The sequence below is a fragment of the Macrotis lagotis genome, chromosome 7, assembly GCF_037893015.1.
Source record: "Macrotis lagotis isolate mMagLag1 chromosome 7, bilby.v1.9.chrom.fasta, whole genome shotgun sequence".
Lineage (NCBI taxonomy): Eukaryota > Metazoa > Chordata > Mammalia > Peramelemorphia > Peramelidae > Macrotis > Macrotis lagotis.
The window spans coordinates 184,366,952-184,385,344 of NC_133664.1; the positions used below are offsets into that span (position 1 = coordinate 184,366,952).

The 18,393-nt window shown below is 36.3% G+C and overlaps 2 protein-coding genes across 3 annotated transcripts in view; one reads left to right on the forward strand and one right to left on the reverse strand.

Annotated features, from left to right (window-relative positions):
* FGFR1OP2 (FGFR1 oncogene partner 2) overlaps positions 1 to 2,768 on the reverse strand; it is a 33,823-nt gene extending 31,055 nt beyond the window's left edge. Inside the window, exon 1 of one of the 2 annotated variants that reach the window (XM_074194198.1) lies at positions 2,399 to 2,768. The gene's annotated coding sequence lies outside the window, so the exon portion shown is untranslated. The remainder of the gene's footprint in view (positions 1 to 2,398) is intronic. The other variant, XM_074194199.1, reaches the window with a different exon arrangement.
* A 387-nt stretch (positions 2,769 to 3,155) lies between these two features.
* INTS13 (integrator complex subunit 13) overlaps positions 3,156 to 18,393 on the forward strand; it is a 28,840-nt gene continuing 13,602 nt past the window's right edge. The window contains exons 1-8 of the mRNA XM_074194196.1: positions 3,156 to 3,391; positions 5,333 to 5,567; positions 7,904 to 7,978; positions 11,120 to 11,322; positions 11,900 to 11,980; positions 12,795 to 12,885; positions 15,321 to 15,449; positions 17,544 to 17,628. Of these exons, the coding sequence (XP_074050297.1) occupies positions 5,343 to 5,567; positions 7,904 to 7,978; positions 11,120 to 11,322; positions 11,900 to 11,980; positions 12,795 to 12,885; positions 15,321 to 15,449; positions 17,544 to 17,628 (889 nt within the window). The 5' untranslated portion in view covers positions 3,156 to 3,391; positions 5,333 to 5,342. The remainder of the gene's footprint in view (positions 3,392 to 5,332; positions 5,568 to 7,903; positions 7,979 to 11,119; positions 11,323 to 11,899; positions 11,981 to 12,794; positions 12,886 to 15,320; positions 15,450 to 17,543; positions 17,629 to 18,393) is intronic.

Sequence of the window (18,393 nt, forward strand, 5' to 3'; positions counted from 1 at the left end):
CAACATCTGATTATCTGAAGGAGGAATATGATTCTGTGTGTCTATGATGTATGAACTGATCCTAGGATCTTTCTTCTTTGTCTGTGAAATGAAAGATTTGTATTACAAGATCGCTAAGGTTCTTTCTTGTCCTAAATCCTATTTTAACTCTAAGAGGTCCTTGTCCCCAAATTCTCTCTCATCTATGTGATTCTTGTTCCTCTCAAAGATATTGATGGAATGTGCCACACAGAGTAGAGTGAAATGCCCTTAAATTTAATAGTAGGACTTCATGTGGTGGTATAGTGGAAAAGGTGCTGAACTGTAAGTTCAGTAAGACATAGGTTCAAATTCCAGTGTATACATTACTAGTTGTGTGATTGAGCAAGTGACTTTTAAATGCTCAGATCCTGTTTTCTCATTTATAAAATGAAGATAGTAGCTTACAGTACTCACTTCACAAGGATATTGTGACAAAGGTGCTTAAACTGCTACAAAAATATGAATAGTCACCAAAAAGGATCTTAAGAGATCATACAGTTTAGAGTCTCATTTTTCTTTTTTTTTGCATGGCAGTGATGTTGCCCAAGGTCACACAGCTCAGTAATTATTAAGTGCCTGAGGTCAAATTTGAACTCAGGTCCTCCTGACTCCAGGACCAGTGCTCTATCTACTGCACCACCTAGCCACCCTGGCTCTCATTTTTCATATGAGAAAATTGAAATTTAAAGAAGATAAGCTACTATCTACAGAGATAGTAAGGACGCAAAAAAAAGCTTTTTAAAGCTCTTCTTAACTTGGCTTTTTCCTACTTTTCCAAACTAAAACTTACTCCTCTGTCTGATTCAATGACATTGCTGCTGTGATGCTCCTGATACAAGAAACTCCCTCTGTCCTGCTTGAAGCCTTCTGACCCCATGCCTGGAATGCTCTCCCCTCCTCATCTCAGCTTCCTAGCTTTCTTCAAAAGCCCTCCTTTTGCAAAAAGACATTCCCAGTTCTCTTTGTACCTTCCCTATGAGATTACCTCCAATTTATTCTGTATATATATATATATATATATATATATATATATATATATATATATACATATATATACTGTTCTATATAATTGTTTGTACATTGTCTTCCTCATCATGATCCAAGTTTCTAGAAAGAGGGGGTTGGGGTTTTTTGCCCTTTTTTGTATTCCAAGCATTTCAAACAGCACAGTGCTCAGGGGGCCCTTAATAAATGCTTGACTTGATAAAAGATGCTCAGATTCTCACAATACAGTCCTCTTTACAATCACATTAAATTCAACAACTATTTATTAAGTGTCTGCAACAGCTTACTGATGGGTGGGCTTACTCAAGTATCTCCCCACTCCAAACCATCCTCCATTCAGTTACTGAAGTGGTTTTCCTGAAATGTAGATCTGATCATGTCGCCCTCCCACTCAAAAAACTCCCATCCCCTCATTCCTGGAATGGTTTTAATTTTCCTGATACAACTACTGATCTCTCTGACTTCCTTTAAGCTGCAATTAAAATCCCACCCTACACAAGAAGCCTTCTCTAACAGCCCTTTAATTCCAGTACCTTCCTTCTTTTAATAATTTCCTATACATTAATCATATGACTTGCTTTGTACATATTTGCTTGCATGTCATCTCCACCTGTAAGCTCCTCTTTCTGTATCCCCAGCGCTAAGCAGAGTTGAGCACAGCACATATGTTTACTGAATTGTCGAGTGCCTGGCACTGTGCTAATTCAGAAAATGTATCAAATGTTGACAAGTTAACAAGTCCTTTGTCAAGTGGCTACTATGTATCAGGTACGGAGCTTTTAATTCACAAGAGAAGCCGACGAGTAACAACATCTACATTGTATCCAAGTGGACTCTCGGCAATCCACTTAAGAAGCCACCCATTTATTTGCCAGGTGTTCCAAGAAGAGCCGAGTTGGCCTGGGCAGGTCAGAGTCCCAGGATGTGCTAGACCTACTTGGGGGGGAAAGGAGCGGAGCTGGCCTGGGCCGATATTTCTCTAGCAAGCTGGGAAGCTGCGAGCCAGAGACGGGGCTCGGCGCTGGACCCGGCCCGAAGCGCACTCCGGGCCATTCCGGATTGGCGTATCCTTTCACGACGACAGCGGTTCAAAGCTAGTTACATAACCTTTGTCTTTCTTTCGGGATCTTACATCGGCCGCCAATAGGCCTCTCCCTGGGGGAGACTGGAGAAGAGCCGTGACCTCGGCCCCAGGAGCTCAGGCGGGGACCCCCGGGCCTCCTCTCCCCTCCCCGGGCCCAGGAGCGGCTAAGAGCCGGAACGGCGCTGGAGAAGGAGGGAGGCGCTGACTCGTCTTCCCCGCGCGCCCGGGGGCGGCCAGGTGTCAGAGCTGCCGCCGGCCCTCTCCCCCTTCCCTGGGGCCGGTACTTACTCTCTTCTCTCTCTGTCTTCCGCCGCCGCCTCTGGCTGTGGGCGGGTGCCGCCGGCGGGGCCCCGGCTCCCCAGGAGGGCCGGGCTTCACTCCTCCCTCCGGGGCCGCAGCGCCGAGCCGGGTCCCCTCAGCGGGTGACAGCAGAGCGGAGAGGAGCCGGCGGCGAAGGGAAGCGGCCGGATCCAGCCCCCATCACGGACTGGGGAGGGCGGGCCGCTCTCACAACCTCCAACGCCAGGAGTGGGGGAGGGGGGAGGCGGGACCAGAGGGGCGAGAACACCTCCAGCCTCGCGAGACTTATTTACCGGTGCCCCTTTCCCCTTCTGGGTCGCGGCGCGGAGAGTTGACCGGTGACACTCTCGGACTGCTCCCGCGAGAGGCGCAGGACGCCCCCCCCCCTCTTTTTTTTCTCTACTTCCTCCCTCCCTCTCGCTTTTCTCGAGCTCTCGGTGAGTCTCGCGAGCGTTGCCAGTGGAACCCAAGCAGGGCGGAGAGAGAACAGGCGAGGGGGGGCCCCTCCGCGATCCGGGGGCCGGATGCGTTGTGGTCGGTGCTGCGGTTCGTGCTGCAAGGCTAGCGAGGGCGCCCCGACCACCCAGGCCGTCCACTCCAAGGGGTGACTAGGGGTCTCGATCGGGGAGAAAGCCCTAAAAGGCCGAGACTTTTTTTTTTCCTCCCTGTCTCCGCCCCTTTCGGGCTTCCTGCCCGCTGAGGGGGAGGGGTGCTCGACGGGCCCCCGGAGGGGCGGGGCTAAGGGGAGTCGACGTGGGGGGCGGGGACCGGCGAGCTGCGCACGCGCGCCGCGCGAATGTGTTTGTGTTTTTGCGTGGTGTCTGTCTATGTGTGAACTGGGAAAGGGACCCGGGGGCGAGAAGATGAATGAAGGTGCGATGCCCTCCTCTCGCCGGTAGCAGCCGACCCCCAGCAGCCTGTCCCAGAGGAGCCGCGGCTCCTAGCCTTTGGCTCGTTTCCACGGCTGGACCAGGCATAAAAGTAAGCGGATCTCCCGTCCTGAAGTTTGTATCCTCATCCACCCGCTTGGCGCTTTCTCCCTCTGCTGCTTCTCCTGGACACTTCAGGTCTGGCGCTTTCTATAAAAGAGCCTCCATGAAGCTGTGTCCTGTATGAACCAGAAATCCTTGAAAGGAGGAAATGAAAATATCTTCTGGAAACAAATCCTATCAAGTAGAAAGCTTCTTTTTGAAGAAGGACACTAAAGTTTCTTTGCCATATGCTTTTTTTTAAGGTGGTCTGTTTAATGTTTCAAATATACAGTTTTTTTTTAGTGGGGGGGAAAAATCTAAACAAGTAAACCTATTTTTATAGTTGAACTATAAGCAATACCTACTCCACTTCTAAAAGTTATTCTTTTTTTCAAAGTTACATCTCTTTGTGTATATTTGGCTTTGGAGAGTCATCCATCTTTTAGTTTTTTAGAAGTTGATCTCTTCCAGACTTTATATTGTCACCTTTCTTGTTACCAGATTTTTTTTTTTTAGTTTTTGCCAGGCAATGGGGTTAAGTGGCTTGCCCAGGGCCACACAGCTAGGCCATTGTTAAGTGTCTGACTCCAGGCCCGGTGCTACCCTGTTACCAGATTTTTTATTCATTTTGTTGGTCATCAAAAGTTACAAAGAAAAAAAAGCCATATAGCTTAATTTTTTTTGAATGAATGAAACTTTTATTTTGTACTTACTGTGATCAAGCACTATGCTAAGGGTCAAGGGTACTGTTAAAAGCTATATAGCTTAATTTTTATATTAATTCAAAGTTCAAATAATTTCTCATGATTTATAATACTGACTTTAAGTTCATTTTTTATTATTATTTGAGGTAGATAATATCAGTGTAGTACTTTAAATTTATAAAACATTTTCCTCATAAAAACTGAAAGATATGGACTTCAATTCACATCCTTACTAGACCCCAAACAAGTAATTTACCTTCTCTGAGTTTCAGATTCTCCAACTGTAAAATAGAGATAATTAAACTTGTTTTGCCTATCTCTTAGTCCATTGAATAAAAAGTCTCAAAGAAATAAAAACCTTCATTTCAGTCCAGAATCATTTGATTGTGTGATCCTGAGCAAGTTATTTTTTGGTAAATCTGAAAGACTTGAATTTCTGAGCAAGAGCTAATCAGCATTGTTAGAAGGAGTTTCACATTGAGTGATTCTTTTTTTTTTTAAGTTTTTGCCAGGCAATGGGGTTAAGTGGCTTGCCCAAGGCCATACAGCTAAGTCATTATTAAGTGTCTGAGACCGGATTTGAACCCAGGTACTCCTGACTCCAGAGCTGGTGCTTTATCCACTGTGCCACCTAGCCACCCCTCATTGAGTGATTCTTAAACTCATGAAATAACAGGTGAAGTTTAAAAAAAGTATAAAACTTATCTCCCTTGCAGATTTCTTATAAAAAAAAAAGAAAAAGGGGGCAGCTTAACCCCATTGCCTGACAAAAACTAAAAAAAAAAAGTAAATTGTAAACACTTGAATGCACTAGGTAGGTAGTATGAGCATTATGCTTATTTTACAGAAGAGATGGCCCAAAGTAGATAAATGATTTGCCCAGAAGCAGAACTCAATTCTTAACTATTAGACCATTGTACTTTTCATGGCTAACTAGAGAGCTGACTATATGAAATTGTTAACACTGAATGTATTTTGAATGATTAAAACATGCACCAAAATATTATGACCAATGACAATTTTAGCCAAAAAGCTAATATTATAACTGTATAATGCAATATAACAATATAACATGGCTTAGACAAAAAACTGAGAGACATTTTGAATAGAGTTGAGAACTTGTCAAATTGTATTATAATGTAATTATTAGTCAAGTCCCTTACCAAGTCTTCATTAAAGAGAAATTAAGTACTAATCAAGATTTGTTTACATTTTTAAAAAAGGTTTTCATGTTTATTTCTCTGCAGATTAAAAAAAATGAAAATTTTTTCTGAGTCTCATAAAACAGTATTTGTTGTGGATCATTGTCCCTACATGGCAGAATCATGCCGACAGCATGTGGAATTTGACATGTTGGTGAAAAATAGGACCCAAGGAATCATACCACTGGCACCCATATCTAAATCATTATGGACTTGTTCAGTAGAATCCTCCATGGAATACTGCAGGATTATGTATGATATATTTCCTTTCAAAAAGTTGGTGAGTAATCAGTGTTTCAGAATTTGAGGTATACTGTAATTGCATCTATTATATTTAATTATATTAGTATTGTTTTAGACTTAAAAGGTCATGGTACTTCTTATATTACATTTAGTATAAGTTATCTCTGAGATTAATATAAGGTGATGAACAATTGAACCAGAATAATTTGGCAGTATTAGGAAAATTATATTCTAAAGAATACCAATACTTTCATATTTCAATGACTTATAATTTTGCCAGTTTAGATACTTAAGTATTTATTGAGTGCCTACTCCATTACTAGGCATTCTGTTAGATGAGTTTCAAAGAAAAAAATGAAACCATATTTGTACTCAAGAAGCAAAAAAAAGTAACATGTCCACATGATATACACAAAACATAGATGAAATAAATTTTAGAGGTAAATTTTACAAGTGGAATAATTTTAGAGGTGGAGAGCCCTAACAGTTGGAGGATTCAAGAAGGTCTTTTTTTAGGAGGTAACAACTGAGCTGTACTTAGAAAGATCTTCCAGGAATTGGGTTTGAGAAGGAAAAATATTCTAGGCCCAAAGGATAAACTTTGCAAAGTTCTGGTCAAGGGTGATTCCATGACCTGTAGGAATAACAGTAAATACAATAGTTTTTTTTTGCCCTTTGACTAATGTGAGTCACAATATTTAGTAGACATTATTGGTGACTTTGCTGTGGTAGGAAAAAAATTCATCATCTGATGAATAGTCTTCTGGTATTGAGCTTTTCTGTGCTTAGTTAAGCTGCTCTTCTATGAACAGACATACTGTCTGTTGCTGGAACTCAACTTGAAGCTTCTCCAGCTTGTGAGGAACTGCTTGAGTTTACACAGTGCAGTGAAAATCTCATTGGCCATCATCCTGTTATCATGGGATAGGCCACAAGAAAGGGTACCAATCATAAGAAATATTGTTTGGAGTCAAGGAAGTCAGGCTAAGTATCTTTTTTTTTTAAGGTTTTTAGCAAGGCAGACAGGGTTAAGTGGCTTGCCCAAGGCCACACAGCTAGGTAATTATTAAGTGTCTGAGACCGGATTTGAACCCAGGTACTCCTGACTCCAGGGCTGGTGCTTTATCCACTACGCCACCTAGCCGGCCCTAAGTATCTTCTAAGTTGCTCAGGAAATAGATTACATTCCTAATGCAAATATGCTAGTGTCAGAGAGACCTTGAGGGAACAAACTGGTTTAAGAAAGGTTCCCATGACCAATTAAAATAAAATACAGAATATAGATCACAGTCTAAGGAATGGGAAATTAGACATAGATGATACTTGCAAAATTGAACTGTTCTTGAATTGTGAAGTTACATTTCCTGCCTTGTTTCCTAATCATTCTCTTTCTTTCCAGTTATGTAAGTACGTATTAAATATATGCATATCTACATCTGTACTTTTTGTTTTATGGTCTTGACTTCTGATTTTATTTATGTGGAAATTTGCCTCATCAGTGTATCTTCTTAGCAATTAATCTTTAAGAAGTGGATTAGGTTGTAAAGACTGGCAAATTGCCTTCTGTGGGGGGGGAGTAAGATTAGGGGAAAAACTGTAAAACTCAATAAATAAAATCTTTATAATTCAAAAAAAATGAAAGCATGCACAAGAAAAAGGAAAGTGTAGACAAATATGCATAGCATATGATATAACTTAATATGGAATTAACTGCTTCAAAATAAAAAAAAGTAGATTAGGTTATTTAGAGGATAGTGACTTGAAACTTGTATGTGTCCGAGGAGTAATTTGAAAACCGCTCTTTCTGATTTCATGGCCTGTTTGTAGCTATTTGGTTATGTGTTTGTACATGCCTGTATCCATATATTTGTCTGTCTTTTTACACACATATGTAGTAAATACAGTTATCCCTTCTACATTTTGACTTTGCCCATCTTGATTTCCATAGATCATGAGTTGGTATAAGAAATCAAATGGGAATTTGGGGGGAGTTTTGTGGAAGCCTTAGTTGATACTTGAAATCCAGCAGACAACTTAGAAAAAAATTAAGAAACTCAGAAATGCATAAAATATGTGTACAATATTGTATTAATATCAATGCAAATCTTAAAGTAAGGTATAATAAACACCCTATGAAAAAAATTTCAACTTCTCTGGTTAGGAGGGCCAAAAATTTCTGTAGATTTATCAGATTTTGGGGACACTACCTCATTCTGTGGAAAGGATAACTGTAATTATATATTTTTTTCTTTATATTTAAATTGAAAGGCTTTTTTATGTAGCTGCCATGTAATTGCTTGGTAACTTGGCAACATAAAAAAAATTTTTTGTAAATTGAATGTAATCTTTAAATACAACTTTGTAACCTTTCAGGTGAATTTCATTGTTAGTGACTCTGGACCTCATGTTTTAAATTCTTGGACTCAAGAAGATCAGAATTTGCAGGAGGTATGTTTAGTTTCTGAAATATGATAATTTGAAAAGAAAACAATATTTAGGTAATGTAATGAAAAACTAGAATCCTGAAATCTCCAGGTTTTTCTTTTAATTACAAAGAGCAACCATCAAAGATTATGTGTTATGAGAAAATGATAACATATTTAATATTGTAGTTACAAGTAAAATAACTCCAATATAGAATCACTTAGACTAATGATCAAAAGCATGTAAACAGTAACAGATAGCTTGTACTTTTTGACTGTCCTTATTCATTCTGATACTGTGAGTAACTTTGACTCCTGATTGGTTGAGGCTTCCAATCTACTCTACCCCTACCTCCACTTCTGTCCCACTCTCCAGTGAATACTCCTGAGAGATTGCCATCTTATACATCTCCCACACTTGAGAGACCTTGGCACTGTGAGACCACTGTACTGCCTGATTGTACTTGTGCATTGCTTTCATTTTTTGCCTTTTTGCTGAACTGCATGCTATTAAAGTTCATACTTGCCCTACTTTCCCAGGTATCAGTTTTCTGTAAATCAGGAATCCAGATCCTTGCTCTAATGGAAGCCATAGGGTCAAACAGAGTTTGTACAATATTGAGTCATGGAATGTAAAGTTGTAAGGAATTTTAAAGATAATAATGGTTAATTTATACAAACAAAGCATTTATAAAGCATTTTCCTTACGATAAGCCCAGGGTTAAAACATAATGATTTTATCTCTACAGGTGAATCAGATAGACTGGAAATGGCCCTGGATTAGAGTCACAAGGACAGAATTTGAATCCATTCTCAGACATTTGACACATACTAACTGTGTGACCTTGGGCAAAGTCACTTAACTCTGATTGCCTCGAATCCAGGGCCAACTCCAGTCACCTTGATTCATATTGAACCATTGGATCTGGATGGCTCGGGAGGAGAAAGTAGAGCTGGTGAACTTAGCACAGCCCCCTCTCACTCAAATCCAATTCATGTGCTTGTCATGGTCCTCTTTGAGAATAAAGGACAAAAAAGCAAACAAAAAAACAAAACATCACTTTACAGGTGAAGTAATTGAGGCTCAGAGACCTTGAACCTTAAACTCTCTTTACTTCTCATCTTTCATTATATTGTTACTTCTGAGATTTCAAGATAATTAAGAAATTTGTAAGAAATTTCTTCCCCCCACTCCCTCAACACACACACAGATAGGTGTATTTAACATTTATTTTGGATGCAGTTGTCTTTGAATATATACTAAGGTTGTGTTTCTATGTGAGTAAATTCAATATATATTTTAAATGTTATTCAGATTTTGTTGCATGTAAGAGAAGCTTTAACTTCTGAAATTCACTGTCCATGGAACATTAACATTATAATTATATAGCATTATAACACTGACCGTGGAAAAGTACTCTATTTTAGGTTTGCTTCTTTAATTACCAAATCTGCAACTTTTTTTTCCTATTTTCATCTTTCTTGACCTCTCTAGAGCATTTGGCACTGTTGGTTGTCTCCTTCTCTTGGATACTCTTTCCTTGTTTTGGGAACACTGCTCATTCTCTTTTCTTAGATCATTATCTGTGATCTTTCCTGACCCCTTTCTTTATACCTGCTCAGTGATCTTATCTTCCATAATCCAGTCGCACCTAACTTTCTACTGGGCATCTCCAGCTGGGTGTTTCCTAATCATCCGATTCTTCCATTTATCCAGGGTTTCAGCCCCAGAGTCATTTTCAATTCCTCACTTTTAGTCATCATATTTAATGACTTGATGAATCTTGTCAATCCTACTTCTACAACATCTTATATCTATTCCCTGTCTCCATTTATTTACATGACCTCTGCTTTACTTCTCCTTCATGATCTGGTGCACATGGGCTACTGATTATGAGATTGCTCCTATGTCAGTAACCAATTTCTTTCTGTTTACTTAGATATACTTAGTTTAATTATTTACAGAGTCAGGTGTTTGCCAAGTCTAGCACCTATCTTGACTTCCCTTCTGGTATGAGGTTTCTGGATCCTAGGATCACAGATTTAGAGTTAAAAAAGATAAGGGAGACCCCAATTTAGCCCAAACTATTGATTTTTGAAGCTTAGGAAATTTGTGACTAGCTTATAATCAAAAGTGACATGAACTCAGTTCCTATATGGTTCCATATTCAGTGCTCTTTTCATTTTTCCCCCCTCCCTATTTATTTGTTTGTTTGTTTTCAAGTTACATGCAGAAATAATTTACAACATTTAAACATTTGAGTTCCACATTTTCCCGCTACCCTCCCTTTCTACAACCCTCCCCATTGCAGCAAACAATTTGTTATAGGTTGTTGCAGAACTCTTTTCATTGAATAATGCTGTTGAAAGCCTTTTGAACTCTTAATTTCTTAATCTTGAACTCTAATTTTAATTGTTTGGCCTTCTGCCCAACTTTTTGTTGAAATCACCAAGTATCAAGGTATATGCTGACTTGGTTTGAAGTGTTCAATTCAGTTCAGCAAATTTGGGAGGCAGCATGGTACTTTGGGAAGAACACTAAATTTGGAGTCAGTGATTCACTATATGTGTGATGTGCAGATCACTTAAGGTCTTATCTGTAGTTTTCTTTTTTGTTCAATCTAGTAATCTTTTCAAAATGAAGGTATACTTGTGTTAAAGAGATGATTCAGTACTCTGCATTTTTCTGGTTTAGCCAAAAGAATTTTTTATTAGTTGTGTGAGAGAAGAACTGGATCATGAACATACAAACATTTCATAACCTTGTTCCCCATTGTAATTCACTCTTGGTAAATGATTTGTGATATTTGAAAAAAATGAGATGAGGTTGGTATAAAATTAGCTGGGAAAGGGAAGTACAAAGGTTTGATAAAGATATATAATTCTGGGAAAGACTCAATGACCAAGTTAGAGATATGGAATATTCTGAGAATGATAAAATGTTAATGGATTATTTTTGACTATAGCATATTGAGTGAGTGTTTTCCATTGTATCCCCTAGAGACAGCCAGATTTCCCCACAGGAAGAATAATTGCTATTTTTAGACTACTCATAACCTGTTGTGTAATATCAAGTTCTCTAGAAGCACAACCAAATAATAAGATAGATGGTTCTAAAGTCCTGATTCCACACTTGTCACCAGTTTTCTCCCTTTCTCTTAATTAGTTAATGGCAGCATTAGCTGCTGTTGGACCACCAAATCCTCGTGCAGATCCAGAATGCTGCAGTATTTTGCATGGTCTAGTTGCAGCAGTGGAAACCCTTTGCAAAATTACTGAATATCAACATGAAGCTCGAACTATGCTGATGGAGAATGCAGAACGTGTTGGAAATAGAGGACGAATAATCTGTATTACTAATGCAAAAAGGTGCAGAATTTTCAAAAATATATAATAATTTTCTTATTTGCATTTTTGTTAGGGTTTGTTTGGGTTTTTTTTTTTTTGGCAAGGCAGTGGGGTTAAGTGGCTTGCCCAAGGCCACACAGCTAGGTAATTATTAAGTGTCTGAGGCTAGATTTGAACTCAGGTACTCCTGACTCCAGGACCAGTGCTCTATCCACTGTGCCACCTAGTGGCCCTGCTTATTTGCATTTTTGATGAAATACTGCAGAAATAACTTAAAAATTAAGTTGAAATGGTTTTTTTAAATTACAGAAGTGTCTTTAATGCCAAAATAACTATTGATCTTTTTAAAGGAGATTTTTAAAAGTAGAAATTACTTTTTAAAATACAGTTATTGTTCTATTTTTGGGGGGGGGGAACTAGCTGCATTTACTAGTATTAAGCTGTTTGTTTTTAAGCTATATTTTGTTGAAATATTCTAAGTTCTACCAATAAAAGTTTTATGTCCTAAGTGAAATATATGTATAATGGAATGGATTTTTCCTAAATCTAAATTTCTTAAAGTGGGTCTTATGGTCATCTTTGTCTTTTTAATCCATAGTGATAGTCATGTACGAATGCTTGAGGACTGTGTTCAGGAAACCATTCATGAGCATAATAAACTTGCTGCTAATTCAGATCAGTGAGTATAAATCACAAAGAGCACAAGTGTGTGTTTAACAGATCTTGGGAAATAACAATTATATATTTCAAAGACAATAGTTAGAAACAACAAAGTCCTCACTAATTGAACATATTTCTCATTTACCTTGTTTGAATTGCCCTTTTCCTTTCATTTCCCCTAATATTTTTTTTTAACCTTCAATACTGGTTTTGTAACTGTTTCCTTTTTAAAGAGGGGAGGGGAGTTCAAAGATTTGTAAAATCTTCAACACTCTTTTCTATTATAAAGACTTTCCTTGACCTTAGAGTACTATTGCTTACAGGAGACCAGCAAATTGCTAGCAATGCTTTTCAGTTTTATGCACTTGGAATCCAAATGCCTATATTCTTAGGAGTTATTGTAGAAGTAAAGCACAAGAAATCTTGTCTGATTATTTCCAGTGAATCATTAGGACAGGGTTTATTAATCAAAACTTGTTCTCTATCTTTTAGCATGGTAATACTTTATTTTTTTCTGTAGAAGCATCTGTAGTAAACATGGAGGAAATTTTAGATTATTCTCTGATTTCCCTTTCAACACAAAACAAATCGTTCCTCAGTTTTATGCTGTCAGATTTTTCTTAGTTAAGCTTAATCAGTGAACTTATTTGAACTTGCATGTTTCTTAAATATTTAACTTTTACAATAACCACAATATCTGCTCTGGTACTTTTTAATACTTTGCAAGTTCCGTGGTAGTATATATATACAAAATGGGATAAATTAAGTTTTTTTAACATGAAGAAAATGCATATTATAATCTGATATTCTAAGTAAAAAATTTATCTCTTAAGTCTCATGCAGATCCAAAAGTGTGAATTAGTTTTGATCCATACTTACCCAGTTGGTGAAGATAGTCTTGTGTCAGATCGTCCTAAAAAGGAGGTAAGGTCTTAAGTAAATCATTTAAAAGAAAGATTATGTATTATTTACATTACACAGTGAGTGTGAAGTTTGCATTAAACATTTACCTCTATTTCTGAAATTATTCCTCAGAAATCTCTCTTAAATGAAAAAATTATTTTAAGCCTGTTAATCTCTTACACTTTTTGTTTATATTACTCTATATGTTCACATGATATCATGTTGGTTTAATTGTGAAAATAAAATTTCTCTGATAAAGGCAGATCACAAATAATTTTTAAAACAGGCCATATCTTTGTATTCATATGATTAGCTGAAAAGTTCAAACAGTGTAAAATTACACTGTACTTAAAGGTCACCTTAAAGACTACCCTCTAATAAAGTCTTTTTTTTTCCTGATTACTGTACAGATCCTTAAAGAGTCTTTAAATGATGTAATAATAAAGATAACTTTGATGCTTTATTGATATTAAGCAAGGCATAAAACAACATGTATTTTTGCCTAAAATGATTGCAAATGTCATCAAAGAAATATATGTGCAAAAAAGATAGATTGGTAAAATAATGATTTGGGTATTTTGTGCTGTAAAGAAGCCCCAATGGACCATCTGGGGCATGCTTAGTAGGGACCCATGGACTAGGTTTGGGCAGGCTGGGCAGACATCTATGGGTAGTAATCTGCATTGCTGGAGGGCATACACACATCTATGATTTCATAGATCTAGAGTAGATCTGTGATTTAATATGCAAAATACAAGGAAGACTATAAATTTAAGTGACACCTATGCAGCATCATGTTTTTAAACAGAATTTTTTTTTCTAGGTTTTGTTTTTGTTTTTTTTGCAAGGCAAACGGGGTTAAGTGGATTGCCCAAGGCCATACAGCTGGGTAATTACAAAGTGTCTGAGGTCGGATTTGAACTCAGGTACTCCTGACTCCAGGGCCGGTGCTCTATCCACTGCACCACCTAGCCGCCCCTTAAACAGAATTATTTTAAGACATCTTTGGCCTAGAGTTCTTGATTTATAAAATATATTACTGTCTAAAACTGACAGAAATATAGTAATAATTATAATAGCTAATATTTATATAATGTTTTAAGCAAATCACTTTATATCCTCTCATTTGATCCTCACATCAGTCCTGTGAAGTACGTCTTATAATTATCCCCTTTTTACAGCTAAGGAAACTGAAAACTCACAGAGTTGAACTGATTTCACAAAGGTAGAAGTATCTGAGGCATGACTCTAGTTTAGGCCTTCCTGGTCCATCATGGTAGCCACTCTACCCTCTTTCAGGGAAAGTAAAACAGAGTTAATAATTCAAATATTATTTGACTTTTGTTCTTGGTTTCTCTTTCTAATTAGGAAATAGATTTTGTGAGAGACTGGTTATAGGTTTCAGGTTGTAGATTCTTTATTCCATTAGTGCAGATTGTAGCCCTCTGTACCAGAATAGATAGTTTGAAGAAGTTATTGTAGACAACACAATTTTTTGTTGTTTGTGTTTTTAAATCTTATTGAGGATTTTTTGTTTTTGCATCTCAGTAAATTTCCAGATAAAGCAACTTCCCCTGTTCTCCCAGCCTTAGTCTATCCTTTGTAAGAAAGAAAACTATTTTGGGAAAAATAACGGTGCTCTAAACATACTTGACACTGATTGTAGCCTTCTGTACCTTTAGTCTCTGGCTTCTCTTCTGCTCTCCTGAACTAAGAAAAACTTCCTTATAGTTGCTCAGCAATCATCTTCTTGTCAAGGTCTTTTAATTTACATTATTGTGTAGTAAAATTTTGCATGTTGTGGTTCTGTTAAACTTAACCATACATCTGTGCATAAGTTCAGGTTTATCAGAATCCCTCATTTTTATTTATTGCTCAATATTCTGTCAGAGAATTGAGCTCCTTGATTATAGGGACACATCACAAACACACAGAGACACGCACACACACTCACACTCTCTCTCTCTCTCTCTCTCTCTCTCTCTCTCTCTCTCTCTCTCTCTCTCTCCTCTCTCTCTCAGAGTATACAGTGCCTGGCACAGAGACATTTAAAAAATTCTTGTTGATCTCTTTAACCTTATTCTCAGCATTTTATTTCCAGTTCAACAGAAATATTGCTATAAATATTTTAGTAATTATACTACTTTCTTTTATCATGTTTTATTTTCCATTTATATTCTTTTTTTTTTTTTAATTCTATTTATGCTTAAGGCCCAAAAAACTTAGAAACAATATAAGTGGTGATGTTTTGGGGTTTTTTTGTTTGTTTTTTGCAAGGCAATGGGGTTAAGTGTTTTGCCCATGGTAACACAGGGTAATTAAGTGTCTGAGGCCAAATTTGAACTCACTTTTTTTTAGTTCTGTAAAGAACTGAACACTTAGAAAAGTGTTTAAAAAAAAATTATTTAATGACAAATTCAAATTCAATAACATTCTATACTATTTATTATTTGTAGTTGTCTCCAGTTTTAACCAGTGAAGTACATAGTGTTCGAGCAGGAAGGCATCTTGCTACTAAATTGAACATTTTAGTACAGCAACACTTTGATTTGGCTTCTACCACTATTACCAATATACCAATGAAGGTAAGATGAAAATTTTTCTCAGCCTGGAGGGACTGTATTCCTATTTTTAAAAATATTTATTTTGAAGTTTACTGTTTATTTTAATTGGATCTTTGCATTTTTTTTCTCTCCATATCATATTTTCTTTTTTTTGCTAGCCCACATTCACTGTATGTGACCAGGTTAGTAACTATTGATCTATGCCTTGAAGGATCACAGAACAAAATGCCATATTATTATTATTATTATTATTATTTCACCCATTAAGATTAGGCTATATAATTTTTTTGTTTATGTTATTTTGTATAAAATCTAATCTGTCCATCCCATATTATTGCTGTGTCTGTGATTCTTTTTCTTATAGCTTGTGTTACTAGATTTTCCTGATTTTGTGCATTCTAGTGAAGCTTTTCTTTCCTCTGTAATTTTCTTAACAATTTAACATAAAGATGTTAATAACTAATAGATACTGATCACAAAATAATAGGCCAATTGGCTTATTGCTTTCTAATGTTAGGAAGAATTGAATTTGTGTACATTTATTATTCAGTTCAACAAACTTTTCTTAAGTGAGATTCTGGAATGCTTAGACAAAAAAAAGTAGTCTCTGCTTTCAATTCTACCCCCCCCCCCCCCATGAAAGACTGGAGGTGAATTTTCTTAGTACTTTTGAGGCTCTTTGTATCCATTATACGATATACCAATGCCAGTTATTCTATCATTAAGTTGTGCTTTAATTGCTATCACTTAGAACAGTAGTGTAAATGAAAAGTGACAGGGTCTTTTTAACTATTCTTTTCCTTAAAACAATATTGAAAAGGAAAAATGTATACTTTTTGAATTATATTGACTAGACTTTCAATGGAAAATGTGTGCTTCCTCAATAGATCTTTGAACATAGCAGTTAGCAAATACTGGATATGATTTTAATTAATAGCTTAAATATAATTTCAGTATTCATTATAACCAAAAAATATAATTTTAAGTTGTCAGATAGTTTGCTTGTACCGTATTGATAGGATTTGTGTGCTGTTGATGTGACACTTTTCTTCTATTTTGAACCTTTTAGAATACAGTGTCCTGGAGTCTGTGTTCACTATTTTATGAACACACATTCCTAAGATGGTGATGATTCTGTATTTGCTAATTGATGTATTATGGTGCCTGCTCATCTGTTACAGCTATTTAAAGATGCTATCTTTAGTCAAAAATTTATTTTCAATTTTGAGTAAATGAACAGTTGTTTCAGTCATGTCCAACTCTTCTTGAAATCAACTTAGGGGTTTTTTTCTTTTCTTTTTTTTTTGCAAAATGGTTAGTATTGGAGAATATTTGAAAAACTTGGACTGGGAATTAGAATTAGGTTAAAATTATAAGGCTAAATACATATTATTAGTTATGTAACTTAGGATACTTTATCTGAGCTTACATGACCTCATATTAAAAAAAAAAAGGGGAGGTATTTTATACCTGATCTGTCTAGTGCAGAGGGCTGTTACAAGTCTCAAATTAGGTGATATTTTTAGAAGTATTTTGTAACTACTTTTAGAAACATAAGATGTTTTGATAATGGTAAACCTAACACTTCTCTTGTATAGAACCTTTTAACATTAAACAATATCCAAGAAGCAATATTAGTTAAGAGTGATTAAAAGCAAAAAGTAATACTCTTAGCCAGTGGTGTCAAACTCAAATAGAATAGGGAACCATTAAACCTCATAGAAGGATCCCAGTAGGTGTAGATTGACTTAGAAAAGTAACATAAATTTTTTATTGTCTTTTTATTTATTTTGTTCCAGTCAAATTTTAATCTAGTTTTGCTAGACTTTGGAAGTGTTGTAGGCCAAATGTGGTCTTGACACTTTCACTTCAGTTCTTCCAAAGGCAGGAACTTCTTTTAGTTCTGAAATGACAACCATGAGATTATTTTTCTTGATTAGATTCCATATTGGGGGAAAAATACTTGCATCTTTAAATATGTCATTGAGCACGCTACTGCAAAGTTAGAACTTACCCCTTTCTAATTTATTTGGCCATTTATTACCTTCAAGCAAAAGTCAAAATTATTAATTGCTTAATGTGAAGGAACTGATTTTTAAATATTTCCAATTAAAGGAAGAACAACATGCAAATACATCTGCCAATTATGATGTGGAATTACTTCATCATAAAGAAGCCCATGTAGATTTCTTAAAAAGTGGTAAGTAAATTATAATGAATTTTTAAAATAAACTGTATTAACAATTAAAATTGTCACCTATGTTAATACCAGTTGTACATTTCTTAATCTTAGGAGCTAATCTATAAAATTATTCAGCAAACTTTTAAAAACTTAACCAGTTTTCTGAAAACCTCAAAGTGCTCTGTATATACATATATATATATATTTTTTCATAGTTCTAAATTCTCTTTGTGATTTCCCCATTGTCATTGGTTTCTAGGACCATCCACAAATGTTTTGTATGGCCTAATTCTTTGGTAATTTAGGCCATTTCAATTAAAAATAACAGTCCATAGTTCGGTTATAATTAATAATAGATAATACTCATATAGCATGTTAAAGTTTGCACAGATAATATATGCATTATCTCATTTGAACCTCACAGTAGTCCTCTGAGGCAAGTACTGTATTATTACCTTTTTCCTTTCTTTTTTTAAAAGCACCATTGAGGTAACAGGCTTAAAGAATTTATGTTACTTGTCCACATTTGTATAGTTAGGTCTAAAATATGACAATTTGAATATTTGAATGAACTCTTAAATCTTTAAATGTTCAGAACTGAAATGCATTTTTGAATTTCCATTTGAATATCGGTCCAGGAAAATGCAATTACTCAATTTCTTAATTTTAGAAGTGAGTAATTGCATTTTCCTGGACCAATATTCAAATGGAAATTCAAAAATGCATTTCAGTTTGGAGTACAAAAAAAAATCCAACTTAAATTTTGAGTAATTGCTGCTGTTT